At 31.6% G+C, this 18,359-nt stretch overlaps 1 protein-coding gene across 2 annotated transcripts in view; it reads right to left on the bottom strand.

Moving 5' to 3' along the window:
- Positions 1–18,359, bottom strand: part of LOC126777188 (putative transcription factor SOX-15) — a 118,173-nt gene that overhangs the window by 76,729 nt on the left and 23,085 nt on the right. For both annotated transcript variants that reach the window (XM_050500156.1, XM_050500155.1), the window contains exon 3: positions 4,484–4,872. In XM_050500156.1, the coding sequence (XP_050356113.1) occupies positions 4,484–4,872 (389 nt within the window). The remainder of the gene's footprint in view (positions 1–4,483; positions 4,873–18,359) is intronic.

Here is an 18,359-nt window from a genome sequence, read left to right as displayed (position 1 = left end):
AATTAGTGCCGTAAGAAATATTAATCATTTCTTAAATTACCAATGCACCACCAACCTTGGGACGATATTATGTCTCTTGTACCTGTAGCTACATCAAATTTAATCGTTAACTATGATGGGAAACTGATTTATAAACGTTGCTTATCGGGATTACTAAAACAATGCTCTGTCTTCTTCCCTCCAATGTCAAATATGTAATGACAGAAAGAGCGAAATCAACGTTTATAAGGTTAGTCAATATAGGCTCCGATTCGATGCGATAAAGTGACAATTTTATTTGAATTTGTCTCCGGATAACTTATTTGCTCCAGACATAAATATAATTAGTAATATTACATAATAATATCAAAACCATAACATGCAAACGATATAACATTAAACACTAAGGACCACGACACGTAAGCCAACGGTAATTCCATATTTTGGCCGATAACTTAACACGCATTACTCATACACATATGAATAATAGTTGCGTACCAACATAATATGACATAGTTCGCAATATGCTGATGAGCGATTTACGACCTTATTAAAAGTAGTTGAAGCTTAAAAAGCTGTGAACCAATATTTCCATGTGTAAATTATAGTTTTGTCCGAAACGTAAGGCTCTAATCGTTTATATACAAGACTATAAATATATTATATGCGTAAGAGAGGATTTTACTTGTATCGAATATAGAAACACTTTGTTCATATTTCTGAAAACATCAATGACCGATTTGAGATGGTTAGAGCAATTTTTACAAAAGATTGCGCGTTCAAATCCGGTGAGCACCTCTGAGTTTTCATTTACTTAATCTGTGCTTATAATTCATCTCGGGCTCGGCGATACGATTTGCACGTGTTGAATAAAAGGGATAAACCTTAGCCCAGCAGTGGAACACTTATAAGCTATAAGTTAAAATACTTCGCTCACTCATAAGAAAGCGTGATCTAGTTACCTTATACAATACTACTATTTAGGGGTACAACTTTTTATACGAGTTTTATTTCATTAAGTATGATACGATCAACCACCCACGCCGGAGCGCCATAATGACTCGCCATATCTAACCTATGGCGGGACAGTCGGCAACAAAACGTACCGTTACCGTCCTAATTCGAACTATGACAGATGAGATTTGATGCAAATCTGATTTATTGTGTTCTTTATTATAAATTCACATGTACTAATTTAAATATTATTAGTATATATAAAATTTATTAATTGTCATAATTAAAAAAACTAAATAATTCACTTGTTTTAAGAATTTTGAGTCGTTTTTTAAGCATACAGTTTAAAAATCACTGGTAGTAGAGCTTTGTGCAAGCTCGTCTGGGTAGGTACCACCCACTCATCAGATATTCTACCGCAGAACAGCATTACTTGGTATTGTTGTGTTCCGGTTTGAAGGGTGAGTGAGCTAGTGTAATTACAGGCACAAGGGACATAACATCTTAATTCACAAGGTTGGTGGCGCATTGGTGATGTAAGCGATGGTTAACATTTCTTACAATGTCTATGGGCGTTGGTGACCACTTACCATCAGGTATGTGGTCACCATGTGGTACCATATGCTCGTCCGCCTACCTATTCTATAAAAAAATCGATTTGAATAGATTATAATTATTACCATTTGTTTTATTACCACACTCATTAAAGTATATAAGACGCTACATTTCTGAAAACAATATAAGCATTTACCAAGTTAGTTAGTTTAAAAAAAAACATTGGTAATTTATGTACTTAATGCATATAAAACAAATGCAAATAATTATTTCGACTAATTTTTTTAATAATATATATTCGTTACAAATATTATAGTTCTTTTATTTATTTTTTTATATATTTAATCTGTCTTGACTGAACTTGAAAGTTGAAATTAAAAGTTTATAATTATTATCTATTACACAAATACATTTTCTATCTAATTACGACATAAATACATACATATCTAGAAAATTTAATAAACATGGTAGAAATCATTGTTTCATCACGTACATATGTACTGCACACGTTTTTTTGCAAAGGTAAGACGTTTTATATAAAAAAAAAACCACTCAAATGAAGTTCCACTTTCAAACATTAATTTGTAATAGAACGAAAAGTTGATTTAAAAATAATAACTTGTGTAATATTAGAATATCATTAAAATATAATATTTTTTTCCATAACACTTCTGTGCGCGTTTGTTCGGGTTTCATTACAGTCATTGCGTAGTTGAGTTCATGTCCCGGTTGGAGAAAGCTATAAAGGTCGCGGTAATTATAAATATAACTATATCAAATACGTTTATTATTTAAACACTTTTGATTATAATTTTAATATTAAGTAGGTATTTAAATTATAAGTATTATAAAGAGGAAATGCATGTCTGTTTGTAATTGATAGACTGAAATTTTAACCGATTTTAATAATTCTATCACCATTAAAAAAGCTACGTTACCCAAAACATAGGCTATAATTTATTTCAGTAATAATAATATTTTATGTTATATACACTTATAGTCACAATTGTGCCGCGAGCATAACTAAATATTATTTATAAAGCAGTAATGTTATTAGTATAGCCATAGACAAGTAAATGAAGTAGAAAGTCGATGGTAGCTTTTGGGAATGATTCGTCAATAATCCGATCTAAATAGTCTACAAAAAATAAGTAAGCAGGAATACAGCAAGTATTCCATCGACAATCATATTAGTTAAAGTCATATAGCGACTATAGATGTCGTTTGTACAAAAGTATTAAGATGACACACATATATATATATATATATATATATATATATATGTGTCTATATATATATATATATGTATTAAATTTATTACGTGTTCGAAAGCAAGTTTCCAGTAAAATCCAATCTAAATATTATAAATGTAAAAGTAAGTTTGCTTATTTTTTGTTTATTACAATTTCAGGTATTAATTACTCAACCGATCATCATGAAATTTTGCATACACATTACTATACCTTACACGCGGGCGAAGCTACGATCGGATACTAGTACCGGAATAAAATAAGAATTTTATAATAACAAAAAATATATATATTAAAAGAGAACACACTTGGCCGATCCTAACAAATGCATACCGAAGTTCAGTTAGTACATTTTAATTGAGTTGTTAGTGTAATGTCGCTTGGCCATGTATGTAGAAGTATGTGACAAAGTTATTTAAGGCCAATAAGGGATTACGAGACATCACATACATTTTTTCTTGTAGAGCGCCCATGTATAATTAATTTCAATGAAGTTTCTAGTAGACACAAGAAATGTGATGTTAAAATTTCACGTTATGCTTGTTTTTATTTATAAAGTGTTAACTTGATTTCGTGTTGATTTCGTGCCCGGCTGGATACTATTGTTGTGTTCCGGTTTGACGTTTGAATAAAAAACTAAGTATTAAAGGCACAAGGGACATAACATCATATACGTAGTTGCATATTTTTTTTAAATAGAAGAACCGCGTGTATTTATTAACTTAATGTAAGAACAATAACTTAATTAATACATGCGGGAGTGGATTAGCAATGTCTGTGTGATAATACAATGACAAGACTAAAAAGTGATGCTATCTCTTTTGACACCTTGAGTTAAAAAGGATAAGAAGTAAATATCGGCACCTGTACAGCTATTCTAAAAAAAAACAAACTATACACTCACCGCAGAACAAGATCATAAAATGCTAGACTATGATATGCGACTTTGAAAACGATAAAATAATATTTAAAGGATACACGGATCAAAATACCGTGTCACCGTATGTCATTTAGACATTTCACTATCGAGATACCAAGTGATTTCATACAGAATGTCTAATATATCGATATATTTAATCATTATTATTTTATTGATTAAAAAAAAAACAATTATTTAAACTAAATACGTGTCAGTTTACCGACTTAAAAAAATAAGTTAAAAAAACATTACCAACAAATTCGACGCTTGTAAATTGAAAATTACTAAATACAGAAAATAATATTATGGTAATACGAAACTCGGTATGATAGATGTTATAAGTTGTTTTTTTTTTACTAGTCTCGTCTAATTTGAATTTCAAATGTTCTGTAGCGAAGATTGGCTGTTTACGCTGAGTCACCGGGCAAGGGTTGGTTTCCTGTGATTTTTTTATCCCGTTTAGTATAACCAGTTTTTTTGTAATAAGATTTGAAATAAGAAATATCAATACTTCGCTTCTAGCACAGATAATATAGAAAACTCGGCAAATGCCTGCCTATGTCTTACGTAGTGCTTATATAATATTCATGAGCTGTGATGATGCGCCATCTGCCGGCGAGTTACATTAAAGTTAATAATATAAGAACCCTCTTAATGAAAGAAGACAGCAGTCTTTAACTACATTAATCTCAAGCAGATATACAAATGTATAATAAATATTAAGGCACAATTTTAATAATTCTCTAAATTATCAAAATTCAAATACAAAAATTCAAAAAAAGTACAAAAAAAATGATGAAAAAATGTTAGTTGTATTTTCACTTACCTAGCATTTTACTTAAGTCAGCATTGTGAAGATCAGGATTCTCGTCAGCCAACTTCTTTCGCTCTACCTTCGCCCATACCATGAATGCGTTCATGGGTCTTCGTATCCTAGCTTCCTTTAAAGCTTTCGCCTGACCCATCTTTGTGGTAAACGGCGCTCTTGCGTATTGCTGGGAAGAATAATCCCGAGATGTATCATAAGGGCTTCTGTAGTCGTATTGCGCCCTGTAATCCAAGCCGTATGGTAGCGTAGACCAGACGACAAGCTCCGGGGTGGTCTGATCTTGAACTGAATCGGTGCTATTCTCAACAGCTCCTTGAACGTACTGTTCGTAACTTCGGTGGTATGTTGGGGGTGACTCGATACCTGCACCTCCTGAGTCCATCATGCTGTGAACAAAGATGAATAAGATTAATGGGATATCTTAATTCGGTCAAAACTTTCGTGTATAATTCCCACACTGCTCATATAATTAGAAAGATTATGTTAAACATATCAATGTTCGTTCGAAGCCCTAATTCTATATTGGCCTCAAATTTATATTGGCCTAAAATTCTAAATCACTGCAGAATATATAAATATTATAAAATACTTTATTTAATTAACATACATATATTATTGTTTCGTTAGAAAATAATTCCTTCTAGATATAATATAAAAATACTAAATACATTTATCAAATATAATTTTATTATACAAACACAACACTGTATATAAATCGGTTTACCGTAACATATAAATGGACAAAGTACGAAATACCCCTTAATATTGATTGAATAACTTCAAAACTCAGAGGAAAGGTACTCAAGTTATATACATATACCCTACAAACAGATAATCTAAAAGAACAGCTACTACATCTTATCACTTACTCAGAACGTAAAAGGATAAAGGCATTTTATTTCATGATAAGGAAAGCGTGTTCAAGTTATTCAAGGTATTTGTGAAATCTGTCGGGTGTCAATTTGCTTGTACATCGTGTAGTGAGAATATAACGGTATGAGGAAACATTGTAAGCCGAACTAAATGACTACGGCTAATTGATCCCCGATACTGGAGTTTAGTTACTAAGTCTACTGAGTTTGACTTAGCCGTCGATTTGTGAATAATATCCGATATATTGTCTATAGGAAAAAATTGAAAGTTTTTATTGATTTTCATGCATGATTTCGAAGACACCACAGATAATATATATGAGAAATATCAAAATTCAAAAATTGCATGTAATGCCGGTGATTACCATAGAACGTAGGTTTCTTTTATCAAGTTAAAATGTGAGATACCATGTTGCTTTCCCAGACAGGAATTTCCAAGGTATTGGTCGGGTCGGGGTCCATAGGTAGTGATCGGAATAGTCACAAATTGTGTGCCATAGACAAAGACGACGATATCGTTTTATAGACTAGAAGGAACGAGCTTTTGCCCAGCTCTTGGGACAGGATGGAGTTACTGAGATTAATAAAAGTGAAATACATTACGAAGACTCCAAATGATGTGGACTCGTAATTAAAAATATATTTGTACGTTACGTTTTTATAAACATTAACGAAAACACTCTTTATTAAAAAATGTAAAATATTACTTTGCAATTTATAAAAATAATACCTAGATTACGTTAATAAAATTTCTAGGAATAGAGGCCACACAGTTCCTTATACCTACCACATGTTACTGGTAAACATTGCCACACATAGAGTAACATGATGCGTTACGCGATTCCAAATTTAAAGGAAAGTGCGCCGGCGCCGTATTTGACACCATGTTTTCTAAGAACGCCGCTAGTGGCGCCACTGTGGGAATATTAGTATTGTTGGAGCGTTTTCTCTTTGATATTTCTTCTTGACGGCATCAGAAAGTTGGTAACTGGTTACTTTTTATAGGATAGTAGTTCTCTCTCAATAGTAGAACCTTACGTAAGCTAATATATCAATTACATAAAGGAATTAACTTTTTCATTTGTGTTGAAATTTATAGAATAATTATTTAACATAAAAAAAATCCTATGTATGAAAGTTAAAGCTTATTTGTTAGCTGCGTGAAAATTTCAACATACAAAGACGTAAGAAATGTTGGAATATTTAAAAAAAAGAATTAAAAGGCATTGCAAAATTTCCAGGCACAAACTAGTTTATTCATTATAACAACTATGTTATGGACGCAGTCTAAGAACAAATTACTGAGATGAGTACATAAAACTAAAAACACTTTTTTTTTCTAACATAATCGTGCTTGATCCTTAGCCCTTCTCTTCTAAAGGGAGATCTTCGCCTAGTAGTACATTTACGAGTAGTATTTACAAAAAAACTATCCTATACAAACTATCAAATCCAGATTGAACTTGAGAAATAACGTCGAACGAATTACATAAGAAACACATCTCTATATATTTGAGGGATGATCTTCTAATATCAATATTATCAGCTAAAATGTAAATGTTCTATCAATATACATATATTATAACAGTCGACTAAATTATGTTAAATCTTGTCCATCAATAATATGTAAATTATATAACAACTTAACCTAAGTACGTACCGTTAGCAACAAAATGACATGCATATATTTTTTTTTCGTTATGTTGGTCGATAACGTACATATCATTTTGATAGGAAAACTATTAAACAATTTTATCTAAGGGCGGTTTTAATTCTATAATAAGTAACTATTTTGCCGGCTTAATTCATGTACTTTACCAACCTATAACTCAATGGTGTATATATGTATATGTGATTATTTATCGATCGTTAAAAATGTGAGAGTCGCAGGTTCGAAACCGATTAAGTTTTATATCATTGTCAAGAGTTAAAAATAAAAAATAGTTAATAATTTTAGTAATTCCTTAAACAAAACAAGATCATATATAAAAAATAACAGTTTCACAATATTTATTTAATTAATATATATATAATAAAATAATTGCCATTTAACCGAATAAAAGCAACACACGTTTAATAAAAGCGACAATTAATAAATTAAGATTTAAAATAATATTAAATTTTAATGTCATTTTTTAAATGCTGACGGTACATAATACGCGGAGACGACGATCTTAAACACCATCTAATAATATTCGCAAAATATTATTTATTGGTAAAACGTTTAAAATCAAACTCACTAAGAATATTTCATTTAGCCATTTATGAGTTAAAATGAGGACTATATATAGATCGAAATATGCATCATGCTATATATAATTATATAAGACATACATAATTTTAAAACTATCCCGCCTTACACATTCGCTGTCTATTTCTGGGAGTGTACATTGATAAAACTTTGCAAAAAATGATATTTGAAATTAACGATAAATTAAATTCAGTATTCAGAGATTTTATTTAAAGTATACATCAATTATTAACCTTATAAAATATTAGATATTTCCCGACATGTCTAGCAATGCCTCTTCGATCCTCAATCAAACAAAAATGTTATTATGTTTTTAATTATCCGATTCGATGGTCTAAGCTAGAAGCTATAGCGAGTATGCGCAGAACAACACACTAAAACACTATCGCAATGGGATCAATAATTATTTTTTTTTTGATAGAATAGGAAGGCGGACGAGCATATGGGCCACCTGATGGTAAGTGATCACCAAACGCCCTTAGACATTGGCATTGTAAGAAATGTCAACCATCGCTTACGTAGCCAATGCGCCACCAACCTTGGGAACTAAGATTTTATGTCCCTTGTGCCTGTAATTACACTGACTCACTCACTTTTCAAACCGGAACACAACAATATCAAGTATTGCTGTTTTGCGGTAGAATATCTGATGAGTGGGTGGTACCTACCCAGACGAGCTTGCACAAAGCCCTACCACCAGTAAAATACTACTATTGGACGCGTCAAACAATCAAGGAAACATTAATGTTGACATATAAAGAAAAACCATTCCATTTTATGTATTTAAAATTAAATATTATACTAAACTTAAATATAATACATTTGTTTTTAATTTGACATTCCAGCGCTAACAATACTAAATCAGTCTGAGTTTGAAACTTTTCAATGAGTCAGTTCTATATTATTACACAGGCTATGTAGGCATTTGCTTATGAGCCCGGCGTTGTCTTGTACATAGGTGCCCGGCAGCTCACATGAAAGGTAAACAAAATAACTAAATACTGTTCTTCGATCGGTAGTAGACATTAGAGAACCCACTTAAAATAGCATTTTTAAATATTATATATTTTCATTTTTAATTAAGGGAAGAGGACATAGAATTGCATAACCTAGAGACCTCTACGTGACTCAATCCGGCCCGGTAAGAGGTAGTCGGTTTTTATTTATCCAGATACGTAGAATGATATCTAACAAAGATATTTTTATTTATAATCACCGGACATAAACAGTTGATCATTCAGATTCCATTGTTTTTCTCTATTCTCGTGTAAATATAAATATGAGTGCACAATCGCACCGATTCATTAGAAAACGCATTCCGTGCTGTTAAAACAAATCAATTAACAAAACATAAATGTTTATGAAATTAACGTTGATTTGAAAAATATATTATTATTGATAACGTCATCTGTTTTGTAGCAGGACTTTTTACCAATAACCCCAAGCTTACTACAAAAGTCAATTGCTTGGGGTCACAAATTCATTGAAATATTCTTGATTAATTTGGAAATAATTAAGTGTATATATACATTATAAGGGTTTTTGGTAATAACCAAAAACCCTTATAATGTATATATGTATGAAATGGCGCATTTTTCTATGACATGAAGGCTCTCTAACTATAAACTCTACCCATTAACAATGTAAGTGTAAAACGATTCCAATTGTCAATAAATTTTTATTTCATTTACTTTATATAATATCATCCTTGAGGATGATATTTAAAAAAAAACATTCAAATTCCAAAATCGATATTCAAAATTGAATTGACTAGCGTTCGGTTACTATATTCAGAAAACGTTTTTTATATATATTAGAATTATAGCGGATACTTGAATTTTCTACGAGACGTACCTAATTCGGAAGATTCAACATCAGAAGGATACAAACAACGGATGGTAGGGAAAATTTAGAAGATGACAGATAATAAAAGTTCAATGGAAAATTGTAAACGTCATTAAGACAATTTTAATTATCTGTAACAAATGGTTTTTTTAAATATAGAAACCGGGGTTAAGCATTTGGCTATAAAAAAATCGTCATCAAGAGATGATGTGTCGAATATTTTCAAATATCACGAGACAATGCCCATTGTGAGCGGCGCATCGTCAGCATTCGCACTAACAACGAAACATCGATTACTCTCACAATCGATTTGATGACCGCTTCCTACTTCCGAAGATTTCGTTTCACGAAATAAGATGGGAATGTGACTCATTGTTAAATTACGAATATTAATATTGCAAGCGTTGTTATTATGAAATCGATAAAAATAATTATCTATATCGATACATATATATGTATACAGTGATGAATTTATTTGAACTTTTTATATTCCCGAGTAAAAGCTTTATGAGCCGAAATAAAAGTACTATAAAGAGGCTCTTCATATTTCTGTCTGCGTATTACTATGTTATCCAAGCTGTTGGATGATTTATCACGACATGGTAATAACTTAAATCTTATATAAAATAAATCAAGGGGCGGTCGACTTCCCCCTACATGAGTGCACAAGGAAGTCCGCTGTCAGCGGGTAATTGATACGAATTGTCAAGCTTGGCATACCGCTGCAGAGAAGATCATGAACGCTCTGCCAATGCGAAACGACGAAAAAGAACAAATTACTATTTGTAGAGGTTATGCAAGTCCACATGTTTATGTACCACCCATTCATCAATATTTTTCATGCACTATTCTAATTTAAAGGGTGGATGAGTCAGAATAAATATAGTTATTAAAACAATATCATCATAGTTAATGTCAAAGTGGTAGAGTGGGGAATGGTTTACACTTCTGACATTGCCATTAGTGGCCGCATACGGTATGTTTATACTTTGCTTGACTGCCTGACTTTATATATCAAGCTCTAAAAGCATATAAATAATGTATTTTAAATACAAAGAACACGTAATTGATAAATTAATGATAAACGAACGCAGTAGCGTCAATAAGTACTAGTCGTACCATTTCGTATTTAATTATACATTTTTAGTTTGTCTATTGATTACATCATTTTAACCTAGTTACTGAATCGAACTTAATGAATATTCACCTGGATAACCTGGCACCTTAATAAGTTTCTAGGTAAGTATATGAATTAGGAAATTTACGTTAAAAATTTGTTTGACGTGGATGGAGTCGCAGGAAACCGCTGGCTAATATTTTATATGTTCTAATGTAAGTAAATGTCATACATATTATAGAAAAATAACTATAAGTAAATCTACCTCGGTCAAGAGCATTTTTGTTTATGGTATAGGTGTTTTGCCCTCTGAGACGTCTTAGCTCTGCCCTAAATAATAAAGCTAATAAGATATGACATTATATTAAATGAAAGGCAGTCATTGCATTCGCTCTAAAACACAGTTGTGTTGAAGATAGGTCTTATGTTTGCGCTTGGCTGAAAACAAAACTTACCACGGCTTACCACGAATCAATCCTCCATTTGATGTCACAACGAATAAGATTCTTTGTTGCTCACCCTCGTTTCAATTGCATTTTTTATTATCCGATTGAGAAGAAAAAAAAAAACGATTTTGGAAAAAAAAAACGTTATATTAGAATAATATCACAAGGTATTTCTGTTAAGTGTTCGCTCCGCTGCATCCGATAAAGATCGCTTATCAGATACGTTATCAGCTCGCTCATGTCTGCATTGGTTCAGTTTAAGACTAATTTACTGAATTAATCTAGCAAGTATTTATAACGTTATACATTTATTTAAAAACTGTTGATCATATTTGAAATAAACGTCGCTTTTCGCGAGTAAGATGTTCGAATTCGTTTCGAATATATGTCCGTTTATATAATTACATGAATTTAGTACAGCTGTGTTTTATTTCTGCATTAACGTTATGTTAACGTTCTTAAGTGTTCTTAAGTGTATGTTTTAGTGTTATTATATTACAAAAAAGCACGTGAAAATCCTTGGGAGAGGCCTTTGTCCAGCTGTGGACATGTTATAGCTGATATGATGATGATGAATAAACACGTACCTACACATGGTCAAGTTAAAAACGGAAATTAAATAAACGATTTAAAGTCAAAATTAAAATTCATACTATACCTAATTTACTAATATACCACAACTTAATTATGAGTAGCATATAACCATATCGCTACATAGCGATCTATATAATGTTTCTTTTTACGTCACTACGATTAAGCAACTGAACATTTTACATAGAGGTAGCCTGGGATCTTGATACATATGTGCGGCTTATAATAAATTACGTGACTACATACTAAACGTATTATCAATCGATAAACTGTGATTTTTATGTATCCATATAAGAATACCGCCTTAATATTTCATTTAAATTACCATAAATATATAGATTACCTCGGGAAAGAAACATAACAATCGATCGTGTAGTCTCTGATAAACTAGCTCACATAAAACATGTGTGAAAAACACAGAACATTTCATTACTTAAAGTTTGTTTACAATTTTTTTTAAAGTTAGATGTTATATAAAAGCGGAAGCATCTACAATATAAATCCAAGAGAAATCAATATATTTTAAAATCCGAACACAACTATTTAAAAAAAAGAACGTCATTAAATATTAATTGAAAAAAAAGTATTTAATTTAAAATATCACCAACCTCCTTCATATTTACAAACCAATATGTTAAAACATCAAACATTTACGCTAGTAAAAATTAACAGTGCTGTGGAAACAACGCATTGTCAACGATCATCAACATCACATACAGGCGGCAAACAATCAATTCTGAGAAAATATACGTTACTTGGAATATAACATGGCTGAGTGATTACAAGATTTTTACGAAATAAGTAAGAAACGATAGATTATGTCACTAGATATTGGCATATATATACACATATAAAACTTGTTTTCGCCTGCGTGTTTCAAACACAAAACAAAACAAAATTGTCATAAGGAAACCTGCATGTGGATGAAAATCGGCGACGCATTGAAGCAGCGTGGTGGCTTAGCTCCAAAACCTCCTTAAAACGGAGGGGAAACTTTAGCCCAGCAGTGGGTTATATACAGGCCGATACAACTTTTACTATTATAAGATCCACCTATGTAGAGATATTATAAATTCGGCAATACTTATTCCTTTATTTTTTAAATTATTTTATAAAACAAAAAAAAACTAAACAAAAAAACTGTCTCTAAGTTGATTAGCTGTTCAAAAAATACATATCAGAGAGAAAGATAAGACAGTGTGTAATATCAGTGTGCATGCGAACATATATTAATGTATATATGTGTGTGTTTACAACAACAAAAGATAAAGAGAAACAAAAGAAAACTAAAAAAAAAATATAAAGTGTTGAAAAAAATCAACAATTCCACGTGCGTTTTAGATGATTAACACTATCTTTATTGTATTGCAAATCTCTTATCAGGCATGGAAGGACGACGCACTTGCAGCGATAATGATAAGGATGCACTGATAACGAATTACCTAACATAATATAAACTGCATTATTACGCCGCTTTTAATGAGCCAGACATCTTTTAGTCACAAATTCTTAAGAATTTCATCAAAAATTCTCTATTTAGAGGTAGAGTTATTTGTGAAAAAGCATTCTAAAGGTAATACTAAAATAAGTTTTAACTTAGTACCACCCATTCATCACAAATTTAATCGCCAACCAGTAATGCTTAGTATTGCTGTGTTCCGGATTGAAGGGCGAGCGAACCAGTGTAACTACAGGGACATAACATATTAGTTCCGAAGGTTGGTTGCTCATTGGCGATGTAAGGAATCGTTAATATTGTTTGTGGCATCTATATCTTTGGGCGTTGGAGACCACTTACCATCAGATGACCTATTGGCCCGTCCACTTACCTGTTATATATATATAAAAAAATGGTCTATAAGTATATTCAAGTTCAAAACAGAAATTTTGCATATTGATATGTTACTGTGTGAGTTATTACAGGCATAAATAACAGCTGAATAACACTTCGGTATCCTCAATAAAACTAATTTATTATTGGATAATTGCCCATCAGCGGGGCGGAGCTACATAGCAGGTGATCCTTCTTTCCAAATACCTTCATAATAAAGAAAAAATGCGCCCGAGTCAATTATTACTATTATAAGATCACATATATTCCACAATCGTGAAGTAAGAAAATATATATAAATTGATAAATAAAAATACATACACAATTTGGTGTTGTTTATAAAATAAGAAGATAATTCAAAAGAAGTCCACGTCCACGGAACTCCTTGCACACCACCAAACTGGTGGTGTGCAAACCTGTCAGCATAGATACCAGCCATTTCACATGTTCTACCGAATAACAGCAATATTTTTGTGTTCCGGTTTAAAGGATGACTGAGCCAGAAGTAACAAGACATAGTTAACATTAGTTCCAGGTTGCTGGCGCATTATCGAAGAGGTGGTTAACATTCCTTCCAGTTCGAATGTATACAGGTGGTGGTGACCACTTACCATCTGATGATCAATTGCCAACCTACCTACTTATTTGAAATATTTACATATTTACGTAACCTAAAATATTTTCTTACTTTACGAAGAGTTTTAATTTCACAATAATTACATTCGTATTAAATACCTAAAAGCTGTGAAACTTTAACAATAATTTGCCATATTTATAATTCCAACGTACAGAGGAAGTTTCAGTTTATTTTATTATAACATTATGACAGCTTAAACTACTATAAAAATAATTATAAGATCATGAAAAAAAATATTACGTCGTATTTGCCGACAATGCGGTTTTTATTTAACGCAATTACTGCAATCATCCACATCTCGTCCAGAGAGTCGATAATTATTGTTAACTTCACGTTTTTATTATATCGCAGGTTGTACAATTAACAGACAGTTAACGTTGATTACGAAAAGTGATGCGTTGAAATAGATTTACATACATTACGTAATGTATACTTAAGTATATATTAACGAATGCCATGATGGGTTTACACTGAAACGTGCGGCAATTACTGTGCTTGCAAACAACAACGACGACGAAATCAATTTTTGGGGACAATTTAAGATAATTACGGTAAATACTTTTACTAACGCGTTTTTACAACATGAAAGTTGACAGTTTGCCTTCTAAGAAGACACAGTTTCAATCGTTTATTAATATGATATTTGATAAACAGTCGAATAACCAAAGACAAGCTTCAATCTTTTTTTATAAATAAAAATATTAATCCAGTGCACTATGAAATCTGTGAGAGAAAAGCTATCGATCATACAGATTCAAGATTAGATTTTTTCCTATCAAATAGGACGATGTCACTGATACTTAACATAAAAAAGTCATTACGATTCTTAGCTACTGTTTTAATAAATTAATGCGCCACACTACAGCCTTGAGTGAACTGGCCAGCTGACGATTTTGACAAATTGTTATTGATAGTTCGTGAGTATGGGACGTGCGTGACGGAATCATATCGTAAATCAAAGTAATAGAAAATTATGTCTTTATTTCAAATTTTTTTTATAAATATCGAAAACTATTTCAACAAGTTGTGAAAGTTTAGAATACAATAGTTACTTAATAGTAAAATATCTGAATTCAAAGGGACTAGCCAAGTTTTTGTAGAGGGTATTACGCTTTGTCATCCGGCTTACATAAACACAACGTAGAAAGCAAACAAAACACATTTTATATAATCTCGACATTTCTTCATAATAACGACAAAAAAAGAAAACAAGAATGAGTTACCTCTTTACTATGGTAGGTTTTCGTTAGATTAGATATTAACAGCCCTTAAATATCCCACGGGATGGGTGAAGATCCTTTTATGAAGTGGGATTATTTAGCTTAATCCATCTGAACTTTATTCGACAAATGCACGTTTCCTCACGACGTTTCCCTTCGTTTAAGATCAACGTGTTTTATCTACTATGCCATCTCGTTATATCAAGAGTAGATTATTTACATTAATTGTACATGAGCTACTGTACGCGATATGATTTGTGTGTGTGTGTATTCGATAAGGTGTTACAGCCAGCGAGTTTGTCTTTAGAGCACCGTGACGCTTAGATTTTTGAAAGTGAATGAGTTTACGGTACTAGAATAGTTACCACCTGATGGTAAGTGGTCACCAACGCCCATAGACATTGGCATTGTAAGAAATGTTAACCATCGCTTACATCGCCAATGCGCCACCTTGTGGACTAAGATGTTATGTCCCATGTGCCTGTAATTAGACTGGCTCACTCACCCTTCAAACCGGAACACAACAATACCAAGTACATCTGTTTTGCGGTAGAATATCTGATGAGTGGATTGTACCTACCCAGACGAGCTTACACAAAGTCCTACTACAACCACAAGTTAGAAGTTTAGATTTTGTTAACGTATTAAAATTATAAATTTTAACTAAGAAATATATACATAGGTGTTAATAGTATTTCGCTTATGAAACAGATAATATCTACAACTTTGTATCTAGAACTTTCTTTTAACCATCATAGGTATTACCTTGTCTACTTGTCTATGGCTGCAGTACAAGAAATAATGGCAATTAAAATAGTTGTTTTAATATACATCTGCCGTGTTAAGTATGAATTATTTATCTGTTTGTACGCAGGATGTGCCAATCTTATCTATGATCTAGGACAGTTGTTTTAAAACTGTAGCTGTTACTAGAAACACGTTTTCTTGTTTTCTTTTATCATCAACACATATCAATTTAATGTTTTGTATCAAATTCGAAATTATGTAAGATGTTCGATGGAGTTTCGATCTTTGATGTTTGTTAATGAACTGTCAATTTCGCTCTTCGTAAGTTATTTTTTTAATATGTTGTATACCATAACATTATTAGGATTTGTTATGATGCGTACAAACAACCCTCTTCCAAGGCGACATGTCAAGAGTCGTTTAAAAATCGAACACAAACTTCCAAATGAACGTTAAAAATAATTTATTTTAAAATTTTATTTCCATGAAGAAAAAATAAAGCTTATTATAAGAATTAAATAACGCAATTTTAATATTGTATATGTTCTATAGACCTTATTTATCTAAAGTCAAATCAGCTTTCTAATTTACTCTTAGCAATTGGACTTCAATTATCTAGAGCAATAGTGGTCTGTCGATTTAGTAATGTATGAGTTTATTGCCTAATCTGTGGTCTATGTGGAGCGAAATTAGAAACTAAGTTCCTACATACCTACTATTCTATTTTTTAATTCAAACAAAATGTATTTATTTTTAATTTGCACTTTGTTTTTTGTTTTTATGTTTATTTTATTTATTTTTAAGTAGCATCCGTTATTGACTTATTGAATTGAAAAATTGTTCTAATAACTAATTAAACATTTAAGATAACCAAAATTAATAATAATATTGTTAAATTGATAATATTGTTGTCCGTAACCGTTTAAAATTATTTTTTTATTTTACCTATTATAAATAAACAACGCTTAAATTTCAAAGAAATGTAAATTATTTTTAATCTATAAAGACTTTTCAACTAAGACCTAAAGCGATGTCCCATAACTTACGATCCAAAGTAAAATAATAAAAAAAAAAGTTAAAATTTGCAAACGTAAAATTGAAAGTTACCAGTGGACGATGCTATCGCAAAATTATTTCCAATTTCACCGTTTTGCGTCTCTGTGGACTTTTTTATTTGGACCGATGGCCGTTGGGCCGCCCATAAATTATAGTTCGGTAGCTCTCTTAAAGGGGTTTTCTGATTTTTTATTTTGTTTAGCCTTTGAAGAATTTATGTCCCGTCTTACTTAGTAGCGGTCAGCCGAGTTGTCTGCCCCGCTTCGAAATGTTTTCTTGCGTTGGATTTTGTGTTGATATATATTATTTGTATTATTTAACTATTTATATATATTTAGGTTATTTTTTTATTTGTTTATTAGTGATTGTTTTTATACTCATTATAGTTTATGATTTATTTTCTACATTGAACTATTTACATTGAATAGTACTTTTATGTAGTGGGTAAGTGAATCTTTTTTTTTTTATAGAATAGGAAGGTGGACGAGCATATGGGCCACCTGGTGGTAAGTGGTCACCAAACGCCCTTAGACATTGGCATTGTAAGAAATGTCAACCATCGCTAATAGCCAATGCGCCACCAACCTTGGGAACTAAGATTTTATGTCCCTTGTGCCTGTAATTACACTGGCTCACTCACCCTTCAAACCGGAACACAACAATATCAAGTATTGCTGTTTCGCGGTAGAATATCTGATGAGTGGGTGGTACCTACCCAGACGAGCTTGCACAAAGCCCTACCACCAGTAGAATCTCTTGAACATAAAGCAAAGTTAATTGAAGCAACACTGTGATAATAATTAAAGGATTAGTATTTTTACTCGAAAGACAAAAGGGTTGAGTTATACATAGTGATTATTATGAAAACGTTATTTTTTTATTTATGGCTGTTGGTTTAAGGACTTTTGACATCTCCTTAATGACGTGAAGTTAGAAGTTGTAAATAGACAAAAAGTTTCACGTAACTCAAACGTCATAATTGCAAATTCTTTTTTTAAAATACAATAATATTTTTTCTTTTTTTTTAATGTATTATTAAAAATGATACATAGCGTTACGAAGATTCTTTTTTTTATTTATAAAAATATTGTTATAAACTGAAGTTCTTTTTTAGTTATATAAATAATATTTTTGCACTATAAGAGGGATCTATGTTTATTGGCAAGGCTGACGACCAGATAAGCGATCGATTAATTTAAGCGTCAATTTGCATTGTCATTTCAAAAGGCAACCATGGGGTTACATGATCGTTGCCTATAA

The sequence above is a fragment of the Nymphalis io genome, chromosome 22, assembly GCF_905147045.1.
Source record: "Nymphalis io chromosome 22, ilAglIoxx1.1, whole genome shotgun sequence".
Classification (NCBI taxonomy): Eukaryota; Metazoa; Arthropoda; class Insecta; order Lepidoptera; family Nymphalidae; genus Nymphalis; species Nymphalis io.
Note: the sequence above shows the minus strand (reverse complement) of the source record. Positions and strands in the feature narration are given on the sequence as shown.